Genomic DNA, 26,826 nt, shown 5'->3' with positions numbered 1-26,826 from the left:
TAAAGGAGATATCGATGTTGTGTGTGGTGATAGGGTTTGCATTAATTACAGAGAGAGAGAGAGAGAGAGAGAAAGCGAATGGGGGAGAATGTCCTGCTTAATTGGAGTTAGACACTCGTCATAGTTGTAATAAACGCAGCTGTGTTGGATCCACAGATTATCCGCTAAACCCGAACATTTCCTATACTTTTCTCGTTACATCAACGACCAACGACACGTTCCTTCACCCTACATTTTATCGTAGCTATAATATAGCCAGATATTTGAAGCTGCAGGAAAGATATAAGCGAGGCCGATCTGATACGATATGATACGACGAGGCGAATCAAGAAGACGTATAAGAGATCGTTCGTCAAAAAGACGAATCGCGCGGCCAGATATCACAGCATCGTGCTAAGAATTTAATAGCGTGTTTTAAAGCTGCACTGCACAGCTTTTTTCTTCCTTTGCCACGAGGATTTTTAAGCTGCATGCGAAAAACGCGCCTCCGGGGCAACGGAGATTCTCGTGTGTGCAGGTTGAAAGTGAGAAAGTGAGGGAGAACGAGGAGGGGGGGGGGAGGGAGGGGCAGCAAATGGCAAAGAGGGAATATCTGCCAGAGTGCCCTGTGGTATATAGACTGTTCATGTGGGAGTTTGGCAGCTGTTGCGGGAGTTAAAGGACCAATAGGATACCTGGAAGTAATTCAGCAGTTAGTGCATACATCGTGTCCATTTCGACAATTTGCATAGTGAATCGACAAACGAAGCTATTTCGATCACACATAAATAACGATTTTCGAGTTGAACGAGCAGCGAGCGTTTTGCGAAGAGCTTGAGAAATTCGAGAAAGAAATTTGTTTTCAATTCGTGGTTCTGTGTGCCAACTATTTCGACGCAGATGGAAAAGTGCGTGGTGTATAATGTACGTGTGTATATGTATGTAGCACGTTCTCTTATTTTCGGCTAGAGAAAGGAGGAAGGATAGATGGATGGATGGATGGATGGTTGGATGGATAGGAGGGTGAGTGGGTGGGGGGTGGTAGGGTGGCGATTTGCAGCAGGCTTGGTTGGTTGGTGGATGCTGGAGAGAGAGTCAGTCGGAGGGTAGTGGTAGTGGTGGTGGTAGCGGAGAAATAACGGGAGGGGGGTGGGGAGAGGGATATGGATAGATAGAGGTGGATTGGTAAAGGAGGAGGAGGAGGAAGAGGAGGAGTGAGAGGACAGAAGTGGATGGAATAGCGGTGGGGTTTGCTCTTAGTTAGGGGTTGTTGGGGGTTGGATGGTGGAGGGGGAGGAAGGAGGGGAAGGCTGTGTGCTGCGCGGCGCGCTGATAGTTGGTTGTGGCAGTGGCAGTGGCAGGGAGGGCGAGGGGGCGAGGAGGCAGGGGTTGGAGGGTTCTCTCGCACGCGGGCTGCGGGCTGTGCCGGGCTCTCGGGGGTGCGGAAGGAAGGAAGGAGTCAGTCAGTGCGCGGCGAGGCGCGCCAGCTGCCGCACGTCATGATTTTACCCCAGGTGAGAACCACCAATCTACTCGATTTCTTCCTTAGACGCTTCTCTCTCTCTCTCTCTCTCTCTCTCGCACTGATTCCCTCTGTGTAGCAATGGCCACCCCCTCCTCCCCCCTCGATCAGGATGACCGATGCACGCAAATGTTTCCCTCCCCCTCCTCTATTTACTGCACGAATTTACCCTTTGCCTCAACCCCCACCTTTCGAACAGTCTCTATAATCCCTTTCCCTATTGTATCACTTTGCATCGCATTAATGTATATTTCTCACTGAAATTTGTCGTCTCTCGTATAAAGCCTTTTAAGTATAAGAAATGCGGGCGAAGAAGCAAAGAGCGAGTTTCCAGTTTTTAAGAACGGAGGATACGCGGCTGTGTGTATAATAAGAGATTGGAGAAAATGTCACCGCAACAGGTATACTGGAAGGTTGGGAATGTTCGGTAATAGAGGAAAAAGTAGTGTTGGTGGTGGATTGCATGGAGGGGGGGGGGATTGGTGCGATTATTTATTTCAACGGTCGCGCCGCGGTTTGGCCTTCGTACGCGGGGCGTAATGGGACAGCGAAAAGTGTGTGTGCTTCGAGTAAAGCGCCAAAGTGCCGCCGTTAATGCCAAACGAAGCTCTCTTTCTCTTTCCAAGTGTCCGCGAGTGTTTTGAAAAGCTGAGAGAGGAAATGGGCAAGGAGGGATAAGTAAGGCCCGAGAGTAGTCACGGGAGGCAAAGCACTGGCGACAGTGCTCCCTGCACGGCAGTGGATCGAGAGAAAGCTTGCTGCTTTCTTTCCACTGAGGGATGAGACGCACTTTCCATTGTGGAAAAGTTGTATTTACTTATTAGCAGGAATTTATCCAACTGCCTCGGTTCGAAGAGGAGCAGAGTGATTTGGTGTGTTCGGGGGCCTATTTTCCTATACTCGACTTGTCGACGGAGGAAAAGCTGATGCACGCCCCCCCCCCCCCCCTTGAGCAAATATAACAGCACTCGTAGCAGTCGCGATGTGTGCATACGCGCTCTTCAGAACTGTCTCTGGGAAATCCGCAGCAAAAGAGAGAGAAACTGTAAAAAGCGCGAGACGCGTGGTAAATACGTTTTCTTACACGCACATACACACACACACACACACATATATATATATTGCTTCGTGCTTGCCATCGAAATTTCCGCTTCTCATCTCTCGTCTCTCGTGCAGGACTGTAGAAAAGTTTGCCATCCCTCCCTGCCCCTCCCCCTGTCTCGCTACTTCCATCTTCTGGCTCACTCGAATTTCACGCTCAAGTGAAATCTTAAGGAGCGCAGTCAAAACTTTGTGGACTTTAACGCGCCAAAATTGTCATCTCGAATAGGAGAAACTTGTAGGAAATTGGAGCGAAGCCTCGAGCCCCCGAACCGTTTCCTCAATTTTTCGTCCATTTTCTCGAGGGTAGAAAATTGTTGGGTTTAAAAAAATAAATCTTCCAAGCTATGTGCATACACGTAGGTACACGTACCTCCGATGAGTCTCAAGTTTGAAACGTTGCGGTGGTAGTACACAGGAAGGGTGTAAGGTGTAGCAGGATCGATGCAGTCGCCATTTTGCAAACGACTTGTAACGCCATTTAATAGATTATCCGTTTAGACGGTGATTGCACGCAAAGCGACTTCCGTAGCGCCGGCTAAGCCGGGCAGCCGGGCAGTCGGCTTGGCTTGGCGCGGTGCGACCGTGCGACCCCCATCCCCCCCCCCCCCCCTCCAGGAACAAGGAACGATGTAGCGGGTAGTCCGGCTGGTCTGCTGGTCTCTGGTAGCTCCGCTATTTCTACTGCCTCCACACACAGGCGCTCCTCCAATCCAACTTTTGCACAAGTTAACCACAAGGAGGAGCGGGCCCACGCACACACACACACGACCACGCCACGGTCATGCGTCTCGGCGAATCGTTCAATTTCCTCGTACTTACGTATATATGCATGCATACTTATAAAGAGACACCGCGACATATGTTAATGCGTGCACTCTGCGGTACACGGCGTAGACTGGAGAACACGATGTTCGCGAGTAGAAATTATTCGAATCACGAGGCTAATGTTTCAACCGTAATATAACCTCCTAATTTGTAGCAGGATGGTACTGTACATCTTTTATGTATGTTGTAACGGGTGAGTGACGAATTTGGGAGTATGTACCAGCTGAATTCAGAGGATGACTTTTTTATTAAATTTCTATTTTTCTCTGCCTTATATAATGAAAACGTTATTAAAAACTGAACATATCCTATATAATTATCGATGCGTCTTAATTAAACAACCTCCGATGACACTGCTTTATCGAGTGGATGCATTCGTTAGCGAATATAGAATGGTTGGAATCGAAGAATATTTTATCTAGTTAAAAAGGTTTTTTACGAATTTTCTCTGCAGAATTCCTTGTTGTAATTGGAGGCTTTAGATTGATAGGAATTAATCTCTCACACCTGGTATGATATACATGCACATATATATGTATATATATATTTATGTAAATAGCAACGTCGATGTATTTGCTAGTCCTAGGTCATTGGCTGGTACTAGGACGAGGGTAAGCTGTATTTGCTGCATAGAGATACGTAAAGAGAGAGGGATGAACCAAAAACTAATAGGAAGAGATTAAAAATTCTAATGTACACATACCGGGTGTATATTTAATCTCTGTTAATATAAAAACCAAGAATTCATATAAATATTACAATTCTTTAATTCAACATTGAAAAAGGAGAAAAGTTTTTGGATAATTCATAAGAATCGACTTATCCTTATATATAGAATGACACATTTCAGTGAATACGGTTACACGTACTTAATTTGTACAGCAACTAGATTTCTCAGTTTAAAATAACAATCTCTGTCTACGTTTCTCGACTTGATAGGAATTAAATGCTAATTTTGTATAGATTATACAAGTATACACTGACATAGCATATGCATAGCGAGAGAGAGAGAGAGAGAGAGAGAGAGAGAGAGAGAGAGGGGGGGGGGGTATAAGCACGAAGAATGAGAAGGATAAGAGAGTAATAATGAGAGGTTCGCTCTGCAGTACATGTACAATTCTAGTACATATGTAACACAGGTACACATTGTTGTATTGTTGCGCACAGTATATCGCGTAGATTATACGGACACAGAGGCAGTGGCAGCAGCATCAACAGGAGTAGCAACACAGTATATACACAGTGAATAGCATGTATAGAGTACATGTGCGAGTGTGAGGAACGTCGAGCCAGGCAAGAGGGAAGAGATCCTGAAGCTGCTTTTAACAAGCTTGCGCCTGTTGCGCGCGGCGGCTTAATTCATCCGACCAACGGATCCAAACTGTACATACCGTACTAACAAGAAAACCAAATTCAATTATGCCAAATTCAATCGCTGTCTTTTTGCCAGATTTCATAGGAGAATTGCGTAATTTCAGAATTTTTCCTTCTTCACCCATATATATATATATATATAGGTAACATGCACCACTTATCATTAATCGATCGGAAGCTTCGCCGCCAAGAATGAAGGTTTTAAAAGAATGTTGCAAGAGGAATTTTTACGCGTTGCTCTAATTAAGATTAACCGTGGCGAAAGTGCGATATAACAATGGAGCAATGGTAGTGAGTATCGGAATAAGGAAGGAGTGTGCAGAGTGCAGTGATGATAGTAAAAGTAGTACGTGTAGCAGCAGCTTGTACAGCTGAAATCTCTCTAACCCGAGTCTCAACAAAACATAATCGATATTGACCTATAAACGGCATAACATCCTTTAATAGCGAGCCGAGGCGCCGCCGAGTTGCTCGAATCGCGCGCGCGGCCTCTTGCTGCCTGCCACTCTCTATATACCTACTCTTTGCCTGCCTTTCTTTCCAATATATACATATATATACTAGATATATATGTATAGGGAATACGTGCCAATATCCAAATACTTTATACGTCTCTGAAATAATATCGAAAATACAGCTCTCGAAGCTCGACTTAACTGTATTTCACGTTAAATGAGAAAGAGAATTTCCAAAGGATGCAATTGGGATACTTGTAACAATAATAACTACCTCTGACTCTCTATCGAAGAGTTTCAACGAGCATTCGTCATGATCAAAACTGCTGCAGCTTTCGGATAGGAGTTTGCGCCTGCCCCGAGCTTTCCGCAATTAGTGTGAAAAAGCTCGAATTTCGGTATAACGAGAAATCCTATTAAATATGGAATTATTGGATCATAACAATTAAGAGCTGGGTAACCGATATCAAGAGATGCGATATTTCCATTAGGTCGATGGGATTAAGCTCCGCTGTTAAAGACGGCCCGAAGGAAAAACGGGAAAATACAATTTGCCGCTGGAAAAATATTGCTCTTTCCGCTTCGACGGGTATATACATTAGCGAACGCCGTCGATTGGCATTCCGAGGAGCGAATGTACCGGACGAGTAGAAAAAATCTAAACAAATGGAGGGACGAGTAGTGAAAGAAGAAAAAAAACAAAAGGGTGAAATCTATGGACGTGCGCTACGACCACTTTTCGACGTCTCTCTCTCTTTCTCTCTCGTTTGGTCACGCTCGAAGCTCGCGTTCCTGCAGTGTGCACACGTGTACAAAGAGAGCAAGAGAGAGAGAGAGAAACCCTTTCTCTCGTCATCACATCGTTATATTTTCCAATCAAATGGAAATATCGAACTGTGAAAGCGTTCTTCCATATGCTTTGCGATACGATTATTAGCCATTTCGGGAAAATTCAATGTTATTGGACTCGGGACTGCAGGGAGAGAAAGAGAGAACAAAATTTATATATATAACTGACAGACGCGATAGCTTATTGGCCTTTCATCGAGCCTAATTCCAAATTCAATTTCAATTCCAGCAACAAATTTAGAATGAAATCCAGATTATGGCACGGTTAATTGCACGGTGGAGGGTAAAGTGGCAAAGGTACACGAGGGTATCTTTGCTTTGGCAGCAAAAAATTCTGTCTAGGCAGCTTGACGATGCCGTAGGAAAAGTAGTAAGAGCTATATAGGGGAATAAGGCGAGGGGGAGGGGGGGGGGGGGTGAATTGGAATGCTGGATATTGGCGATAATGGGTATAAGATAGGGAAGCCGCGAACGGAGGGAATAGGGGAATGGAAGTGAAAAACAAATTTCCGTGCTAAAAAGTACAGACACAGCGATGAGAGCGAAGAACAACGAGGAGAAATAAAGGAAACCTTTATTAAATCCCATTTATCCTGATTGGTACTCGATGACCCGTGAAAAAAGATACGGAAAGGTACAATTTTTATTGCTGCCTTTCAAAGCGATATTCCAAATTTCCCGTAAATTTCAATGGATTCGATCAAACTGATGAAATTGCTATTTTTGCTTTACGCCGTGTCTCTCGAGTTTCGAAGCACCTACTTTCCCCCACCCTTGCACCTACCAAACTATACACTACGAAGTGTGCAAAGAACGATTATAGAGATTCGCGAAAACGAGGTGGAAGAAATGAGAGGCGAGGGTGCAGGAGGATTACCTTTTTTTTTTTTTTTTTTTTAAATTGTTACGCGCACTTGGATTAGAGAGTGTCGAACGACCGCTACTCTATGATAAGTATATAGCGCTTGGTAGGTGGCAGGTGGAATAGCGAAACTGTTGAAAAGATAAAAAGCGCAGTGGGAAGGTGTGGAAACGTGGAATGTCGAGATCGTAAAGCGTGCACGTGTAGTAGTAAAAGTTTTCAGTTTCACCGTCCGATCGGCTTGCTCCCTAATAGTTGGAGCATCTGTATAATCTATATAAATTATTATAGCTCGAGTGGATAAGGCATATATATATATATATATATATATATACATGTATTTTTCACTGGGTGAAACGATGCCAGGAGAGAAACGTGCGCAGGGAAATGACGGAGGAAGGGAAAATGGCCATAAATCGATGAATTATTTTATTTATACGAGTCTCTGCATGAAGCGTAATCATCTTCGCCAAGTGGCACGAACGAAAGCGAGAAATTTGCATCTTAATCTAATTAGCATTCGATTTCGCGGAGAGGATGTACCGCATGCTAGTTTTACCTATACGTAGCTTGGCTCTCACTCGACGATACGCGTTGGATCCTAATTTATCCTCGTCGTTGAAATTTTAAGTCGATCTATATACGAGAAAAGGGCGTAAAAAATAGTTTCCTCGATAAAAAACGTAAAAACCTAATTCTCTCGGTTTATTAAACTTTGAGGGATCGACTGAATGACTTAGAGAAGGGGGAGGGGGGGATAAAGTACTTATATCTGCTCCCCCTCCCCACACAATCCCCACAGTTCCTAATACAGTCCCTACTCGCTCGTTGAGAGAATACGCGCGCCTTAGGATAATATCTTTCAAAAGTCTTTACAATAATAATAAAAAAGTCCTCTGGTAAAGTTACACCGTGCGCGGTACATATACTTTTGTTGGCGCATGATTTAATCGTTTTCCGATGGTCCCTGAGCCAATGGCAGTAAAGATGGGGACGTGCAAAGTATTGCGAAGGGGACTCCAGACCACTCGCGATTACCATTCCTTCGGTAGCATCATTCCTCCCTAGTCTATCTGCTTCCATGCCAATGTTGCCAATCGTCCTCCTTATTCCGCTGACTCGTACCTAATTAAGCCAGCTAATAAAACAACACGATATCCTCGAGTTTGTACAATTTCTTATCCTCCTATCACTTTGACAAGTTGCCTCCTAACTGTTTGAAAAGAAACTTTTAAATACTTACCTCATTAATGCTTCAAAGTACATTTTACATAGTATATATATATATATATTTTATGCACGCATGCGCTACATTTGATATTGTAATAAGAGGCAGCAAAATCGAGAACCCTCTGTGTACACATATATATACGTTGTGTGCAGTAGCGATTCCTCCATTTTATTATAAAACTCGTTAAAAAGCTCATTAACGTTTCGGAGTGTATTAGAGCATGTGGTAAAAGACTGTATGAGAACCATATCGGAAGACCGTGAATGAAGAATCCCGCGCAAAGAGCCAATAAGTAGTAAAAGTGAGGCACGCACGGACGAGACGCAAGTATTTTCTAGAATCTATATAGGCACGCGTGCACGAAATTCGAGAGAATACGATAAGAGGCGGGAGAATGAAGGAGGTTGCATAATGCATATAACGGGCAATAGGAATTCGCCTCGCATATAAATTCGATAAAAAATATAAAAGAAAAATTACCCATTAGAGGAGTTTATTTTCTCTGCGAAACTACGCTAAATTGGAATATTCGCGTGGAGTACACGTGCACTAGCTCGTTCGTCGTATCTGTCCGATGGTGAAGGCTGTTCTCGTATATTTTTCTGTTTCTCGCTTTTTCGGGTTATTACGGTTATAATTGTATTGCTCGAAGTTAGTCCCTGCACATACACGTATATATACATAGTGTACCGACGACCAGTTATCGTTAGTATCAATGTTACGATATTATGAGAATTACAAGGCATTAAGATCCGTATAGAACTAATTTCAGGCCAAAACAACAGCAGGTTAGATAACGCAACGGTTATCTCGAGGTGTTACTCGTAATCAACGTTGTTCTTGCATATGCATATTAATTTAAAGGAGGGTGAGGCGCGCTCGAGAATATTCAGTGGTAATGAACCGCACGGGTCGTACAAGTGCGCGCGCGCACTCGGGTAAATTCCAAAGTTATTTTCTTCGAGAAACGAACAGTCCTGTGGAAAAATTTCCTGCAAGATTTTTCGTTTGTTTTTGTCGGTAGAATTACGCCCTCTCGCTCGGTCGTAGCACAATTTCAGGAACACCCTGTATATATGTGTATATATATATCGGGAGAGACAGGAGACACAGGGGACAGCGGGATCGCGAAGGGAGGCTCTCTTGAGTAACTCTTGTAAAGTTTCAGTATATTTCTTCTTCTACTTGGTCTTGGTCGTTGTCGTCGTCGTCGTTCGAGGGAAAAAACATGAAAAGCAGGATGTCTATCTATATAAAGGGGAAAAAGCGCGTGTGGCGTCGGCCACAATCATAATTTTATAAGGCTTGCTCTTTTCTCCTTGCCACGAGTAAACGCATTTTTTTGCTTTATAAAAGAAAAATGCATGATACGTCAATGTATATATGGTGTGTGTACATTGTACATCCGTTATTGTATCCGAAACACCTGCATAATGCATCGCTTTATTGGTAATCCGTCTATGTCTCTATAAGTTTCTTCTCTCTGCTCGAAACAAACGAATATATATATATATATATATGTTTATGCTTTATTATTGTGAATTCATAAGTAATTGTTGCTTCGAAGAGGTACCGACGTATAAAGCATGGCCTAAGACTTGTTCAAATTAGACTTTTGAAAGTCGAAGAAGAGGAGAGTTTCCGGCAAAAGGAGCAATTTTCTATTTGAACTTTTCGTCATTGAACGAACCATCGCGCTGCCGGAGATTAGCCCGGAACTCGATACTGAACGAGAGACGAAAACTCGAAACTCGTAAGAGCGAACCAATAAGGGGGGAGGAGATGGAGGGGGACTATTAGACATTTCGCTGTGGGAGTTGCGCTGCTACACGCTACATGTCCCGCACATTTACACGTACAACGCGTTTAACCTTGTGCGAACAATTTAAAGACAAGCACCCCATTTTTACCTTAATACGTATAATTACACTCTAAATTATTAAAAGAAAGAAAAAGTTGTTTAATTGGAACATTTTAACCAAGTATCGCGCGCTAGAAAATCCGTTGACTAATGGTGAGACTGCATGGAATTAAAAATTTTTTAATCCTTCATATTTTCCTTAATTGAGAGCTGGTCGTAGGGGAGTTTCTACCTTGGCTATATCTAAAATTGGATATACCAGTCGGCATAGCAATTTCTTGCCTATACGTATATATATTTATATGACTTGCACCGTTAGAGAAATAAATGTCTGAACGCGTTGTGCATTGTAGACACGTATATGTAAGGTATAGCCGTATTTATGTGTATAGGATTCGATCCTTCCTGAGAATGAAATCTTATTTTATGAGAGTATATTTGGCCAGCGAGCGTCATTGACGACTGGCCGTCCTGCTTGCCGCGTCCTGCCCCTTCCTCCCTATCATTCTCATACAGTAGTTTAAGCAGTCTAACCTTCTTTCTCATCACCAGTACTCACCACGCACTGGCATCGGAAATGAAAGGTCGAATGAAACAGGCTGTTGCTTTAAGGGTGATACGCTTAGGCTACGTGCCATGATCGCTCTACAGCTAGATTACTAGATAAACAAGCGAGGAGTTGTTGGCGTTGCTGACGTGGCCTCGGGATAGTCCCGAGATATCGCATGCTGCCAGGGGAGAAGGGAAAAATAACGCATTTGATTGAATTGCACCAAGGGTGCTATCAGACGAGCCAGTGCAATTTCGTTCAAACGAAATTCCTTCACTATTATTGTTATTATCGATTTTCATAAAAAGCAATGCAATATAATCTCAATGGAAAGGTTTCTTTGTTGAAACACGAGGCAGCCAGCCATCACCCCCACTCCTACTCCGTGAATAGCTTATTCGTACGAGAGAGGAGATTTCACGCTAGATGTCGGTATAAATCCTCTCGATCAAACGTCACGCGTACGTCACTCGGCCGTAAGAGACTCTTATTTCTTGCCGTAACCGTACATTTATCTTACCCGTCTTATCCGGACAGTCTTAGGTATATACGTACATAGAGCCCTACCGTGGTGTCCAAACTTTCCTTATTATAGAGGTTATTTTACTATGGCCTACGTTTCCACTTGTAGGTTATGTGTATACACATGTACGATTTCTTATTTGCGTCTGCATGACTACTGACAGGCTTTAGAGGCGTAACACGCTGCGGATAAATAGAGATTTTCCAAATAATGATAAGGGTGCGGTAAAGCTTGGAATAAGGGGGACTTTGCGACGGAGAGCGAGGAAGCTGGAATAACGCACCATTTCTCTGCTACGTAACGTATACATGCATATACTAAACAAGTAACCATTCATCATTGTCACTCGACGTTTTTCCAACAGATTCGTACAATATGCAAATTGATTTAATTAACGGATCCCTGTGGAATACAGGTAATGAGGGACGGTGTCGGTCATGTTCACCGTTCGGCCATGTTCGGGGATCGCCGCCGTACGGCGCGCGTCTTCGGAGTATTCCAATTTAGATGCAATTAACCGATCGTGCGTATCTGGGGTAAACCGCAAGCGTTAGACGAGATTGAGCCGTTCTACCGTTCTACTACCACCAGGCAGCACAGTCTACTTATACTGCACTGTGTACATACACCTGCATATTCGAAATACTCTGCCCCTCAACGGAACTACCAACTACCTTACGAATTTGTCAATTTTAACGAGCGACGACGCGAGGACGCGTCACCTGTGTATTAGTGCAGCTAATGCGTCTTTCAAAAAGTTCGCTTTATTCCCAGTAGGTGGCACCTAGCCCGATAAATCTACGCCGGAAACATCAACAATGCAGTATAGTAGTATATACACTTGCACTGTACACAGTATACACACGAGTGAACGTTATATCGGAAAGCTTTGAACAACAACAACTCTTTTTGTAATCCGTCCGCCTATTTCGACTATACAATATAAATGTACTGCTTAAGCTGCTTTAACACACACGCGTGTATAATGAATGTGCAATGCAATATCAAATATCGCAAATCGATGAGTACTAATCAATCGTAAACTTTGGAAAGAATAATATATATGTAACGTATAACCTCCTGTCTCCTGTGAATTTCCTATATACGTATACTGTGTTTGTGTTGGTGCAAGAGTCAAAGGAACTTCAATTATGATCGAAGCCAAAGTGATAACGACCATCACACGTCGTTAGGTCGACAATGCCAGATGGTTCTTTTTGTTATAGTCCTGCAGAGAGTGCAGAAACGGGCGCGAAAGGACACACAACACAACACAGCGTTTAATGTCTTTTTGATCTGTGGTCTAAAGGGAAAATGAGACAGAAAGAGAGAGAGAGAGAGAGAGAGAGAGAGAGAGAGAGAGAAAGATGAAAAATTGAAGTAAATCGAAAAGAAAGGAGGAGAAGAGCGGTAAGGGTGGATGGATGGTGGTAGTGGTGGCCAAGTGGGTGAGGAAAGGACGCTCCGACTCCGACAGCGTTCTGAAGCTCGATTAAATTCGAAGGGAAACTTCGCTCCGGTTTACGATGCTTTTATGCGCTTTAATAAAAGCAGATTCTACCATGCTTAGCAAAAAATCTGAGATTTGTTGAATTTGGCTGGAAAAAAGATGACTCGAGGGCGTGAAGCTTTATTTGCGTAGTTGAGCAAAAACTTTTGAAAAATGGAAGTGAGGTTAAAAGACAATGTGTGTTACCGGTATAAGACGTAGGCAAAAATTTTATAATCCTACGTTTTGCATTAACGGATATAACGAATCGTTAATTAAACTCTTTTTATCGGATTGTTGATGCTGAAAAAAATGTAGAAAAAATACTCTCCGGAGTAAAAGCGTGGAAGGAGTAAACAGCTTTATCTGATGTTGGTGAATAATGAAAAAGAAAGGGTAGGAATAAGACATTTCGCTTTTAAGAAAAATGTATATCAAGTAAAGTTTTTTGCATACGTAGGTGTAGTAACGTGTATATATATAACGAACTGTGGGAATAAAGGCTCGATTGAATTGTTGGCGTTGTATACGGATGAAATAACGTGTGCTGTTTGGATATATGGCCTAAGAAAGGTGCGAGAGCGATTAAGCAGCCTGACACGAGGTGAAAAAAAAAGAGAAAAAAGACAGGAGGGTGACTGTGCGTCCAACTCAATCGGCCCAATCAGAGATAGGCCATATAGGCATGGGCCTATCTCTACCTTCATCGAGTCTGCCGAGAAGGCCAAAGGGGAGAAGGAAGGAAAACCATGCGCAGAGATAAAACTCTATAGTTAGGGAAATTATGATCCTGCAACCGTGCGGAGGATATCTTTGATCAGATTGTAGGAATTAAACTCTTGGAAGATATCTCAAGGCCGGATATATCGTAAATCTTATCGTTACAATATTTTCTTGGATTTCTTGTGCCGTTACATATATATATATATATATATATATATATGTATATGTTACTCGGATTACCATAAAATATGTTTATCTGGCAGAATAATTGATAAAGAAGGATCGGAAGGTAGCTATAAAAAGAAATGCTATTACCTGTAGCAAGGAGATTGAAAATTTTTACAATCCCTCTTTGTCTGTATTTTCCTCGCACCGGAGGAGGAGGAGGAAAACGACGGTAAGACGGAGGAGGAGGAAGATATTTGTAGTATTTTCACACGCGATCGAAAAGTATAAATTTTCTTTTACGGCAGAATGAAATTTACAATAGAAATGCTATATATGCGGTACGGAGTACACTACATTCTCATGGACGTGCGCTCTTGTATTATTCTGGGGAATTAGAGCTTGGCTATTGCGAGGCTTGACCGGAAGTTCCGTGAAACGTCAACTTGGATAAAACTTGCGTTGTTCCTCTTCAGCGGAAGGACAATAAAACGATGCGAAAAGAATTAAGATGGAGCCAAGGATAATTGCATATATGCATAAATCATTGGAGCACCTGCATTAGGTCTTTGATGTATGGTCATCGGATATAGGTTTTACACGACCTACCCGATGATATATCATATATGATTAACGTTGATTCACATTGTCAAACACGAGTAAAATGTTAAATCGGAATAGCAATTACGCGAGGAGCATGTAGATTCTAGTTAGATTATTAGCTTGGCTAATTTAATATTTCACTGAGAAACTATTTATATGACGTATTTTTAAAATAGGTTTATACTCTTTGAAATATAAATGAAAATAAGGGCCTAGTCGATAGCTCTTTAGTTTTAAATGACGGCGAGGAAAAACATGGTGGATGGGTTAATGCCGGCAGTTTCGCCATTAACTCGTGTCTCCATATATACATGTATATAGAAAATAGAGAGCGAGAGAGATAGAGAGTTTCGAAGCGAGTGAGAAGCACGAGTGGCATAGGCATACCGCGCGCGAGATATAATTAAAAATTCGATCAAGCTACCTATAAAAACTGTATTCACGTTCAATAAAGGCGTTTTCTATGTAAAGCTACGAAAAGAAAACAAACGCTACTGCTTTAAACACGGATAGCCTGTTTACGGCCACGTTTATATTAAAAGTGAATTTTTTTTATAGCTAACGCTTTAGCGATTATGATGAAAATTTTACCAAGTCACGTGTATTCTTCGATTAATCTCCAATTCGAGAGTTGCTCTCTCCCTCTCTCCCATCGGCAGTCGATATAATCGAATCAATGTTGCAGCATATAGAAATAAACGCGCGAAAAGTAGTAAGTACATAAGAAATAAATATAAATTCCAGCAGTATTTATAGAGTGCAGCGTGCGTCATTGGAGATTTTTATATTGTATATATAATCCACTGGTACTATAAATAAGGATTGCGCGCGCGCGCATCCATGTGTGCGCGGAATATGGATGAAATGTGTAAAAAGTAATTTTTCGGGAAGCAACAATGATTAGCGGAAGTCGCTGCATCGGTAAGATGTGGTTACTTGAATATTGTATCACGATAAGGTCTCTTCTCTCAAAGTTCCGACAACTCCCATTATTGTTGGATGCCAGCTTGAAAATTTCATCAGGAGCCTTTGCCTTGTTCTCCACTGCACTGTCTCCTCACTTTTCCAACTATGCTATGCATACTATGATCAGAAATTAATACTCCTTTAAAAATAAACGGAGAATCATTGATAAGGAATAAAGAACGCTTTAATTGTTGCGTCTCGTGTGTGTACCAGAGAGAAAATAGCTTGGTAAAAGAGATTGATTAATGTTGTTGTGGGACACATGATGTTTTATATATGTATATGTATATACGTACCTATATAATATGTGTATATATGCTATAGGGTTGATGGAAGATAAGTGTGTGGTCACCTCGACAGGTTGGCCTAGGTCATGCATATGACCCGAGAGAGAGAGAGAGAGAGAGAGAGAGAGAGAGAGAGCTGAGGTGTGCGGTGGCTAGCGAGCAAGAGACGTTGGCATATCGACCAATATGCCTTAATTCCTTGCACTCTGCTTCTCCTCGCGAAGCCTCCCTCCCTGCTACCACTGCACACACACCCCTCTCCAACCTTCTTCAATATATACCTATATATATATATGTCCAACTAATACTCGGATCATTCGCTCAAGCTACTGATTACAATGGAATGATGACGTTTGTCCCTGTCGATGGTTGAATTTTCAGAATTCCAGCCAATTGATGGCTCTCGAATGTTTCACGTGGCTTTCCAGTCCGGCGATGCTTTGTGCATTGAGAAACTTTGCTAATTAACGACGAAGGGAGGATGAGACAAAGAGGGCTCGAGATGTAAGAATGCATTTGTATTTAATAAAAAAAGGAGAAAGAGCTATTTGGCTGAAAGCTTTTAAGAAGCAGCGCCAGTTTGGAGAGAAATTTTCATTCTCCTGACGTCCTGTCAGAGTCCACCCCCCTCCCCTTCCCCAAGTCACTTGAAACTTTCCCACAAGCATCTCTAATCGCGCACAATCGCCATATCCCACTTACACGGATCACTCTCTCAACCTGTTCGTTATAATAGGATGATCTTTGTCCTTGTCGATGGCTCCGTGGCTCCATGGCTCAATACGGAGGACTCCAACGAGAGTCGATGGTTCTTAAACGTTTCACGTTTCACGTGGCTCTCCAGTCCGGAAGTTTTTTGTGAATTGAGAAACTTTGTTAATTAAGAGTGAGGGGAAAATGAGAATGGGGGTGAGATGTTGGAATTCGTCTATACTTAATAAAAAATAAAAAAAAAGATAGAGAGAGAGAGAGAGAGAGAGAGAGAAAAAAAGTATTTTCTTAGAAGCTTTCAAGAAGCACTTTGAAAGAGGAATTTTTCACAACGAGTGTCCATTTGCGGTGCATCGGCTTTTCCTCTCCAGCTTTTTTCTTATCCATCTTGTATAATTAGATTGGTAGCCGTGGATGGGATGAGGGTAGGTAGACAAAGTAGGCAGTACAACAGGCAACCCTTCTGACAAACCTCTCCCCCACCCTCTCTACCTCGCCTCTCGTTGAGATATTATGCCACAAGCTACACGGTTCATCATAATATGATGGTCTACCGTGACAAACGAGCCAGTTGATGCCCTAATTAGCAAGAGCTTTTGCTCCCTTCCCCAACTGGACCTTTCCATTTCCACGTGATTCGACCTACCAAATGCGTCAATCGTAAACTCTGTCCAACCCCCCCCCCCCCTCCACCCTCTCATCATCTCATCCCTAATTTACTTGAAATCCTCCAGCGTTTGCCATTTTTATTTTACGTGCTGGAATAAGGCGCTTTCTCCGCAGTGTATATATATTACTAGCCATGCAACTTAATAAAAGCCATCTATTGTGATTATTATTATCAATTGTGTTATCAGCATGCTAAAGAGATCTATTTACTCGCGTAAATGGCGTAGCTTGTAATTGAAACTGTTCTACCGAGGCGCTGCTAGGAAAGTCGTAAAAAAAGCATCAAGCTGACTCCCGCTAGAAAATAATTTAAAACGGTTGGAATAAAGAAATTAGAAGCACACTTAGATTCGACATTGTTTTAATTAAAGCTCGAAACTTTTGGCAGGTTGCGAGAAGTTTGTAATTGTAGCATTATAAGTCTGGTGATAATGATAATAATAGCGCGGTGGAGATGAAAAAGTAAGAATGGAGATAGGGGTGAAAGAAGCTCGTAAAAGTTTGGACCGTTGCCGCGCACTGCTGAAATAAATCGTAGCTCGTTCATCGTGCTGTCATACTCTTACATTAGTTGGAAATATAGAGGTGTAACGTGACGAGAAATAAAGCCCCGCAATCGGGCAATGAACGTGCGTGAGGAAAATACGACTTTACGCGAAAAATGATGAGCTATATATATAAGTTTCCCTTGGGGCCTTTTAGTAAAAGCTAACAATGGAACATCTCTCTCTCTTTCTCTCTCTCTCTCTATATATATATATATATATATATATATATAGATAAGACGAGGCATTTCAATTTTCTTGGGAAAACGTTATGGTACACATGCCCCCCTAGTCCCGTGAAATTCGTCCTTTTTGCTGATGTATATAGATACACGGGTACTCTATATATAACATATATGATGTTTCCCGTGTTGTATCCCTCGAGAAAAGTAGTGAGAGAGAGAGAGAGAGAGAGAGAGGCACAAAGATACTAAGCTTTTCCAGTTTTCCATCGGAGCAACTTCCTCGAGAGGGCCCAGAGACTCCGCAGGGGCGCCAGCTCCTTCAACTGGCGCTGGTCTGGCCCTGACATTCTTTCTCCCTTGCCCGTTCCGTTACTCCCTATATCGAGCGAGTAAAAGGCGCCACACACACCGACCGGTCAACGGTCGAGTCAGTTAGGAACTTGCGAAGACTCGAATCGAGGTCTCGCTCGCTCGAACCTAACCTAACCCAAGCAGCTGCAGAAAAGCAGCACCCTTGTGGAGGGATTGGCGCCGCGAGAACTTGCACTAATTTAATTTTTTATTCAAGATTAAATTTGAATAAATCACCGCAGGGCGTATTATTATCGAAAATATTTTGCGTCTGCTTAAGGATTTTAATTGAACGAAAGCAGGTGGGGTAATGTCGGAGGGAAATAAAAATTGAGAATGAAAGTGCATGCAGCCGGATGCGAGATTGAAATTTTAATTGCGAGCTGTAATTGTGGAGCCTGGATAATGGTCTTGCTGGCGATAGTATCGCGAAATAGGCGACGACGGTGTCAGGAGGCAACGGAGGCCAAAGTTCACGGCTTCCCACTAAAACAGTCTCGTTATTTTAAAAGCAATTTTTTTTTCATAGATTCATAGCCGATTCCTTTTATATGGCGTAGAATGCGGTACGGGCATTACTCCGCCCGTGTGCCAGGTGCCGGCAGGAACAACACTGCGGGCCTCCTATACACGTATACCTATGTCTATATCTATGAAATATCCAAAGGATGCAATTTTTCAAAAGCAGAAATTTTACTGGCAAAACAATCTGACCCGTCGATGTAGTTTTTCAACTGCAGACAGTTTTATCGACTGTTTTCGACTGTTCACCTAAAAAACTCTGCGATCGATCGATCCGAGAGATTCCCAATGAAAAATTGTCACTCCTGAATAATGCCTCTGTTACGCGTTACGCTTTTGACGCGCGCCTATATACGTCATCGCACTTTTATCGACTATTCTCGAATGACCCTTTGAAAACTAAATCGCCGCGCGTCGCCTCAAAGGACTCTTTCGACAAACAAAAAACTCCTCGTGCTTCCAAATAATGTCTGCCTACGTCCCGTATATACTTTCGCGTGCCTTTAACTCTAAAATGGATTGCTTCAACTGTGTGTGTATATATATATATATATATATACAAATTATGCAGAAAAGTGATAAATAACTTTGATGTGCATGCAAGGATTCTCAATGTAATAAAAGGCGCGTGGAACCATTCGAGTAGCACAGCTCATTGTAAAAGAGTTTTAAATCATAGTCCGATAAAGACCTATATATACAGCACATAATAGCTATGGCTCTTGAAAAGATGATTTTTACATGAGAGATTTTCGCTTGGCTATATTTAACCAGATGCAGATTTTGCCGGCGCGAGCGTGCATGGCAGTGTGTATGATATATTATAGCAATAGCGATATATATATATATACATGCACGTATGATGCAGGAATGGCTGGATTTGAGCTGTAGCTACGAGGTTGAAGAGAAAGCCTTTATCTATCAGTGGTGGTTCCCTTCAGAGCCGCTGTTGCCGGCCGCTTCAGAATGACTTTTCTTCCCTTTATCACGGATATAAAGCGTGCAGCGATCGCGAATAAACGGCACGGAAAGCCGCTTATTTTTACGCTGACCGATTCTGAAGAAAATCAATCTATGATGTACCGCGGTATAGATATATATATATATATATATATATATATCGAACGACATTTCGTTTATAGCTTAAAACCTCATCTAGTTTTCTCCCTTTTCTTTTGGCAACATTTTGAAATTCCACCCTGTACCCGGAAAGGACTCGAAAATTAAGGAAAGATCGCCGACTCGATGTTTTTGCACCTTTGTGCGTCCAGTTATAATCGTTATTCATGCACAGGCAGGGTGCTCCATGATGAGTGTCATTTACTTTTAGAAATTGAACCAGGAGAAAATCAATTTCCGGTGGTTCCCACCTTCTCGTCCTCGAGGACCTCTCTCCCTCTCACACCTTCACCCACCACCACTACCACCACTGCAACTACCCTTGAAACCCTCGTTCCTTCTTCTTTCCGCATACAAACCCCTTCCGAAATATCTGCAGTCCCGATATCTCATTACCCGGCCGAAGCCAGAGTACAAGGTGCGCCATAGTGCCGAAGTAGAACCAAAATAACCTCCAGTAATAGACCTGTAATCATACGCTACGCGATGCAACTAATTTCGAGAGAGCAATGAAAATTTCAATTTCCATCTGTCAAACTTTGCTTAGATTACATAGCTGCAGCTCGACAATAAATTAAATTAAACTTACTTCGTTCACATCGTTCCTGTATCAACGAGCGTCCAATTATCGCCTGAAGAAACCAACATATATATGTACACAAGTTTCTCTCTCGACAATACTCGAAATCCTATTGTTTTCCTCGATAAGCTTTCCTTCTATGTATATAAAATAACGATTTAAATAACGTCCCTCCCTCTCTTCCAGCCCCCTTACCCCCTCCCACGTTAACCATCACTTTAATTACCGATAATGTTCATGTTCATGGAACACGACCTGTAATTAACCGCGACGCTGCGTCATCCTGAGTTATACCATTATAAAGCTTATGCCCCTTCTCGTTAGCATAATACAGCAGCAGGAGCAATGATCGATCAACGTTGATACATTAAGATCAAGATTTGTAAGCAATACGCGAGGTTCCGCTATCATGGATATTGGCTCCAAACGATAAATGATAAAGGACGAAGATTACGCTTTCCGTACATTTTGCAGAAGGAATAAGTAGCGTCACCTCTGTGGTTACTTGCATTAATAATGAGGAAAAGTGTATACTACGCTACTAATACTCGATGAGTCCCTCACGCGTAGCTTACTTTTACTATCCAGGCGCTATAGACTCTTATTTATACCGACCGCGGAGTCTCCCGATACTCGAACGTACGCTCTCTGCTCTTAGCATCGTAAAACATCCAAGAACCTGAAATTTTCGCCTCTTCGATCATTCGCCTCTTTTAATTGGAACATTTAACATGTACCTGTACAGTGATAAAAACCAAATAGCTGTAAAATTTTAGCCACACAATGCACGCATGATTTATTTCCACAGAGAAATGTCGTTTGCGCGTAGACACACGCACACACACACACGTGTGTTTGCGAGAGAGTATAAAATATATAGCATGCACATTTTCGCTCTCTCCAACTTGCCCGTTCATTGTGCGATTTAAGCTTTTATTTTGTCAGTGTTGCGCGTTAACGAAGCTTGAACAACAAGAGAATAAAAGAGCTATAGTAAAAGGGTGTAGAGGGGGGGGGGGTGGTTTAAAAATTTTCCAACACATTTTATTGTTACTTTTTGTTTGTGTTTTCCTGCACTTATGTATATAGATACTGTAGAATTTTGGCTTGGTGCTCTTGACGATGTAAATAATGTAAGCTTTAAATTAAGTTTAAACGTAACCGAGTTGAGTCTCGGTGGTATCGTTACCCTCCAAGCTACATATATATATATATATGAAGTTTCTTTTCTAATGACGCATTACGTTCATGCATACATACATACATGTATATATATATTATATGCATGTATGTATGTACTTATATGTATCTGCATATAGATATACATATAATGTTTGGCTTATTCATGGAACTGTCTCTTTACAGAGTAACTTGACAGACGGGGAAGAAGATCTGCCTGAAGATGCTTTCTCGCTGCTGTCGGTGCTTCTAGTTGGTTCGCTAAACTTTCTATTTGATCGATCGCGCGACTCGCCCCTCGAAGACAGCCTCCCGAGGGAGCAATTTCTCCAAACTCCTCGACTAGATCTAGCACAGCTTTCATCGTTTCCTTTTCTTGCTTTCCGTTTGCTTACTTTGCTTTAAATTACTTCAACATTAAGTTCAACTCGACTGTGTTATACCTTATTTTCTTTATGCTATTGCTCTCTCCCATTATATAGAAACAACTTTCGTCGGTCCCTCCCTTTAAGCAATATTCCCGATTATTCCCCACTCCTCCAGTACTTTCCCTTATACGGATCAAGCTTTTTCTTTCGTTTCTGAATATTTCTTTATCGAGTGATACATTATGATATACATATATTATATACATGTATACATACATATATATACAGATATAATTATTGAATTAGCGCTCAAGTTCTTCCCTCTAGGTGAATCCATAGCGTTCTCTTGATTGCGTTCTAAGCAGATTTAACCATGATACTGCAGTAATACTATATAGTTGATGCATCAGTGTGGTGGAGGAAACCAGATGTTTCCGACGCGAGGTCAGCTAGTCTGTATATACAAAGCCGTCGCAAGACTGTTTTAACCGCATTAGTAATGACAGTGCAGGACAATCTACCTGCCACGATAAAGTATACGATTTAAATTTGTATTTTTAGATTGAAACAAATTAATCGCTTTATCGATGTAGCATTTCAAAAAATACACACTCACGCGTATCTCCCCCTTGTATATTATATGTACATATACGTATACATAATACATGTATATATATATATATATATATTAATAAGGTACACACGCGGGCAAAACGGAGAATGTGTATCGGTCAACTGTGTTACTGCTACACAATACTGATAATTCTAGTGAAAATAGCGGTGATTTTATCGCTAGGATGACTTCCTGTCACTGCTAATGCCTCTACAGCTCTAGCGGCTTATGCGCGAAACGTTTCCGACATTAAATTCTAGAAACTCGAGTCTCCACTTTCCAGCACATATATATATATATATATACGTATTATACATGCATACATATACTCTGCACTATGTAGGTATAAATATTGCTCGCGCGAACAACGGAAGCGAACGAGGGAAGAACGGAGAAAAAAATTATATGCTTCTATACATATATGTACATATGTATGTATATAGAATAGTAAATCTTCGAGAGACGATTCGAGTGAGATTGGAGGATGAACTGGATGAAGCAGAATGCCGATTGGTTTGAACATGGTCGCACATGGTGACGTTGGGGAATTACAGGCTTCCTCATCCTGATTCTGATCTTCCTGTCAGTGGCTGGGAACGTTCTAGTCTGCGTGGCTATTTATACGGAGCGCGGTTTGAGGAGGATCGGAAACCTCTTCCTGGCGTCCCTGGCCATCGCCGATCTCTTCGTGGGTGGACTGGTGATGACCTTTGCCGGAGTAAACGACATTCTCGGCTACTGGGTCTTCGGACCGCAATTCTGCGACACTTGGATCGCGTTCGACGTTATGTGCAGCACTGCCTCTATTCTCAACCTTTGCGCCATTTCCCTCGATCGGTACATCCACATCAAAGATCCCCTCAGGTTAGTAATATATATATACACCCTGTTATATAATAATACCTGATGTTTGCAACCCCCGATTATCCGCAATAGTGTTATATATACCTAACTAGGAAGATAGAAAAGCTCCTTTGACATTTTTCAAATTCAGCTTTTAATTGAAAAGTTTCTCCTCGAGGTTTAAAAATTGCTTAATCGAAAGCTTCTTATTGGCTATAGGACCACTAAGTCCTCTTGGCCAATCCTCCCTACATTTTCTCCTATTGGTTAAACTTTGTTAAAACGCTTCTGCGACTTATATCGATGCCTCGTCGGTCCTCAATTCAGATATTTTTAATCCTTCATCATTTCTTCTTTAAGTAGTTGCATGGATCTTAAAATGGTACACTGAGTTTTTTCTTACGATTAATTTCATACTCTCCTAATCCATAAGTTAGGACGCTATGGTCAACCAATCACTCTATATACAAGCTGTTTCTTTATCGATTTTTGGATAAAACTGTATAAAGATACGAGAAATTTTCGTAAGAAATATTTGCCATAAGAAAAAAACTTCAGTTGTACAGGGAACAGAGATTTCATGACATTTCTAAAACTATGAAGCTCCCTCTAAGTTTGTAAAAGATAAACCAATATTTATTATTGCATACTTTTCTAGTTGACCTCAATAGAGCTTTCCAAAACCTTCTTATAATTTTGCATTTTATCCAGTCCTTTACGAGATTTTTTAATTTGAAACTATATCTCAGCTTATATCTCACACCTAAATGCAAATTCAAATTTGCATTTTATTTTTTATCAAAAGTCATACATATATATTTCTTATGAAAATTTCTAGTATCTTTAACCTATATGGAGATGCTTATCCGCAGGACGCACTTTTTATAAACAAACAAAACACCTTGTATGTTTGTATAACCGTTGATATATAAAATATAAAATTCTTCCCATTGTTCGTTCCCATCAGGAGACACGGCAGTGTCTCGAGGGTAATAAGTACTGCACAAGTAGATAAAGACACGTCCATACCGCCGTCGAGGCACCGCTCTCTTAATACAGCAAATTCGTTTTTATTGACGCAGGATTGTTTCTCCCTGGATTCTCATAATCGATAGAGTAGAGTACGTATAGCATCAGTTTGTAAAGTTGAATCATTTCAGATACGGCCGTTTCGTTACCAGAAGAGTCGCAGTTGGCGGTATCGTTGGCGTATGGCTGCTAGCTGGTCTCATTTCTTTTGTACCGATCAGTTTGGGTCTTCACAGATCAGCCGATCAGCCTGTTGTTTACAATGACGGGAAGGAGGTAAAAACACTAATCCTAGAATCCCGCATGAACTATCACCGCGTACCTAAATATACCGTTCAGAGAATATCCCATTCCGCAGGGCTACTCGCTGCACCCTCTACTTAACTTTGATGAGCTTTGTACATACATGACGAATTGTCATATCGCTTAATTAAAGGCAATTTTATCTTGTGTTTCCTTTTTTTATTGTTATTATTATTTTCTTTACGTAGACGGAAGAACACTGAGAATAAAAATGTGATTGATTTATTATTACGTTATCAATGTAGGAACAAGAGCTGTCTTTATGAAAGATCCAATTGTAGAAAAAGATGCAAATGAGTTTGTTTATGGAATTTGAAAAGTTTACCTTGGACGTGGGAGAGTGGAGAAAGTGCATGGGGTCCGTCGGATCGTAGTAGTCAGAATTAAAGAGCGTTGATCGATTTGAAGGAGATAAGAGAGAGAGATGGTTGTAAAGAAATGGAATCGACCTAATTTTAGGACCATCCAACGTGCGCACTGGACCTCACACCGACCTACGCCGTGGTCTCCTCCTGCATCTCCTTTTACGTTCCCTGTCTGGTTATGATAGGAATATATTGCAGGCAAGTTGTCACGTTTATTCTTTCATATGTTATTTTGCTCGACTCGATTAACTTGGTTTTATCCTGACTACAGATTATACTGCTACGCGCAAAAGCATGTAAAAAGCATACGAGCGGTAACGAAACTGCCAGATACTTCAATGGCAAAAAGCTTTCGTTCCAAGAGTAGTCGAGCCAAGCCACCAAAACCGCAAACAAAAACGAAGCCAACGAGTCCTTATCACGTGTCAGATCACAAGGCTGCTATTACCGTAGGCGTCATCATGGGAGTATTTTTGATGTGCTGGGTTCCCTTTTTCTGCGTCAACATCGTTGTAGCCTACTGCAAAACCTGCATATCGGTTCGAGCTTTTCAGGTATATATACGTATATATTCGTACTATAGGATAATTTATCAATCTCCCCCCCCCCCCCTCCCCATTTAAATCCCATTGTCTATACATACATATATATAATTAAGCAGAAAACTCTTCTTCTATGCTTCAGGTACTCACGTGGTTTGGCTACAGTAATTCGGCCTTTAATCCGATCATATACAGTATCTTCAATACAGAGTTCCGCGAAGCTTTTAAGAGGATCCTGACGAAGGGCGCCCGTTCCCGAGGTAATCAACCCTCGACCAGCGAGTGCGGCGAGTTTCGTTCCGTAGTCGTGCAAAAGCGCAATGGATCGATGGTGGAGTGCAATATCAGTCCAAGATCCAGTGCGGATAGTTGCCATGTCGGGGCCATGGCACAAAGGCATCGAGACACCATTGTCAGCGCCATATAATATAATAATACTCGACTCGACGCCATCCACGAAATTTCTCACATCTCCACTGTTTCCATCGTGCAGTTGGAAAGTCCAGTCTAGTTGAGTCGAGTCTTCGCTTGTCCACATCCACCACCCATCACCTTGTAGCAGCTAAACCATCGGCGACAACAGCAACAACAACAACAAAAACAAGACTTTCAATCATTCGCAGCTGTAACTACAATATCCTTTCGCCTTGAAACATCATGAAAGCTCTCGAAAGGATCGTGTTCACTTTATTCTAAATTCGAGATGAATCTTATTTTCATAAACATACAGATTTATGCTTTTCAAACTACCAACACGATTTATTCTTTAAATGAAATAGAGAAAAGTATGGGGAAGAAGAGATGGTATAGAAGATAAAGATTAATATCAATTGTTAAATATTCTTGCTATTCCAACCTGAATATATATACATATATATATATATATATATATATATGTGTGTGTGTGTGTATGTGTCAATGCTCGTGGAGCACATCGCTGTACGAGCGCGAGCTTTGACAAAGGTGGAATGCAAATACGTCCAATCAATAATAAACAATAAGAGACTTTTGACGACGAGATTATGTCAAGACAATCATAACTGAGGCATATCTATTAAACACATATTCAATTCCAAAAACACTATATTAGAGCTTGGACATGACGTTAAAAATCATACGTACAGGCGCTAGCGCGCGCGCGCGCACACACATACAAAGCATACATGAAATATTTGACTATAGTGAGGTACCGACGTGTAGAGCTTAGAAATATGACCTTGCAGAACAATGATAACAAAAAGCAATGTCAATAGCAAGCTTCAAAATGTAAAGATGATTGTGTAACAAAAAGAAACGTCTTTAAGCATAATTTAACCAGAATAGGGAGAAAGAAATAAGATATAGGGGAAAGGGTACATGGTTTTGTCTACAAATCATGTTGTATCCTTCGTCGTTCTATCGTCTGACGACTTATAAATTGATAGCAATATGATACAGGCCGCTGCCCGACGAAATTCATCTTACATCTTGTAAATAGCCACTTGTTTATCAATTAATTTATTTATATTATACTATTGTCGAGATCGTGAGCATT

The 26,826-nt window shown here is 41.6% G+C and overlaps 1 protein-coding gene across 3 annotated transcripts; it reads left to right on the top strand.

The window, feature by feature from the left end:
• Positions 1–1,412: 1,412 nt before the first annotated feature.
• Dop1R1 (Dopamine 1-like receptor 1) lies at positions 1,413–25,730 on the top strand. 3 transcript variants are annotated; one of them, XM_066725681.1, is made up of 7 exons: positions 1,413–1,493; positions 21,416–21,485; positions 22,765–23,074; positions 24,214–24,358; positions 24,845–24,948; positions 25,022–25,304; positions 25,435–25,730. In XM_066725681.1, the coding sequence occupies exons 1-7, from the start codon at positions 1,479–1,481 to the stop codon at positions 25,717–25,719; spliced, it is 1,212 nt and encodes a 403-aa protein (XP_066581778.1). In that variant the 5' UTR covers positions 1,413–1,478; the 3' UTR covers positions 25,720–25,730. The 3 variants fall into 3 exon arrangements, with proteins under 3 accessions (XP_066581778.1, XP_066581779.1, XP_066581780.1); XM_066725682.1 differs by lacking the exons at positions 1,413–1,493; positions 21,416–21,485 and adding exons at positions 11,055–11,155; positions 11,244–11,432; XM_066725683.1 differs by lacking the exon at positions 1,413–1,493 and having other exon boundaries at positions 21,420–21,481.
• Positions 25,731–26,826: the final 1,096 nt, after the last annotated feature.

The sequence above is a fragment of the Prorops nasuta genome, unplaced genomic scaffold (assembly GCF_024137725.1).
Source record: "Prorops nasuta isolate Cenicafe-Biocafe unplaced genomic scaffold, Cenicafe_Pnas_1.2 PNAS00004, whole genome shotgun sequence".
In the NCBI taxonomy this organism is placed as follows: domain Eukaryota; kingdom Metazoa; phylum Arthropoda; class Insecta; order Hymenoptera; family Bethylidae; genus Prorops; species Prorops nasuta.
Note: the sequence above shows the minus strand (reverse complement) of the source record. Positions and strands in the feature narration are given on the sequence as shown.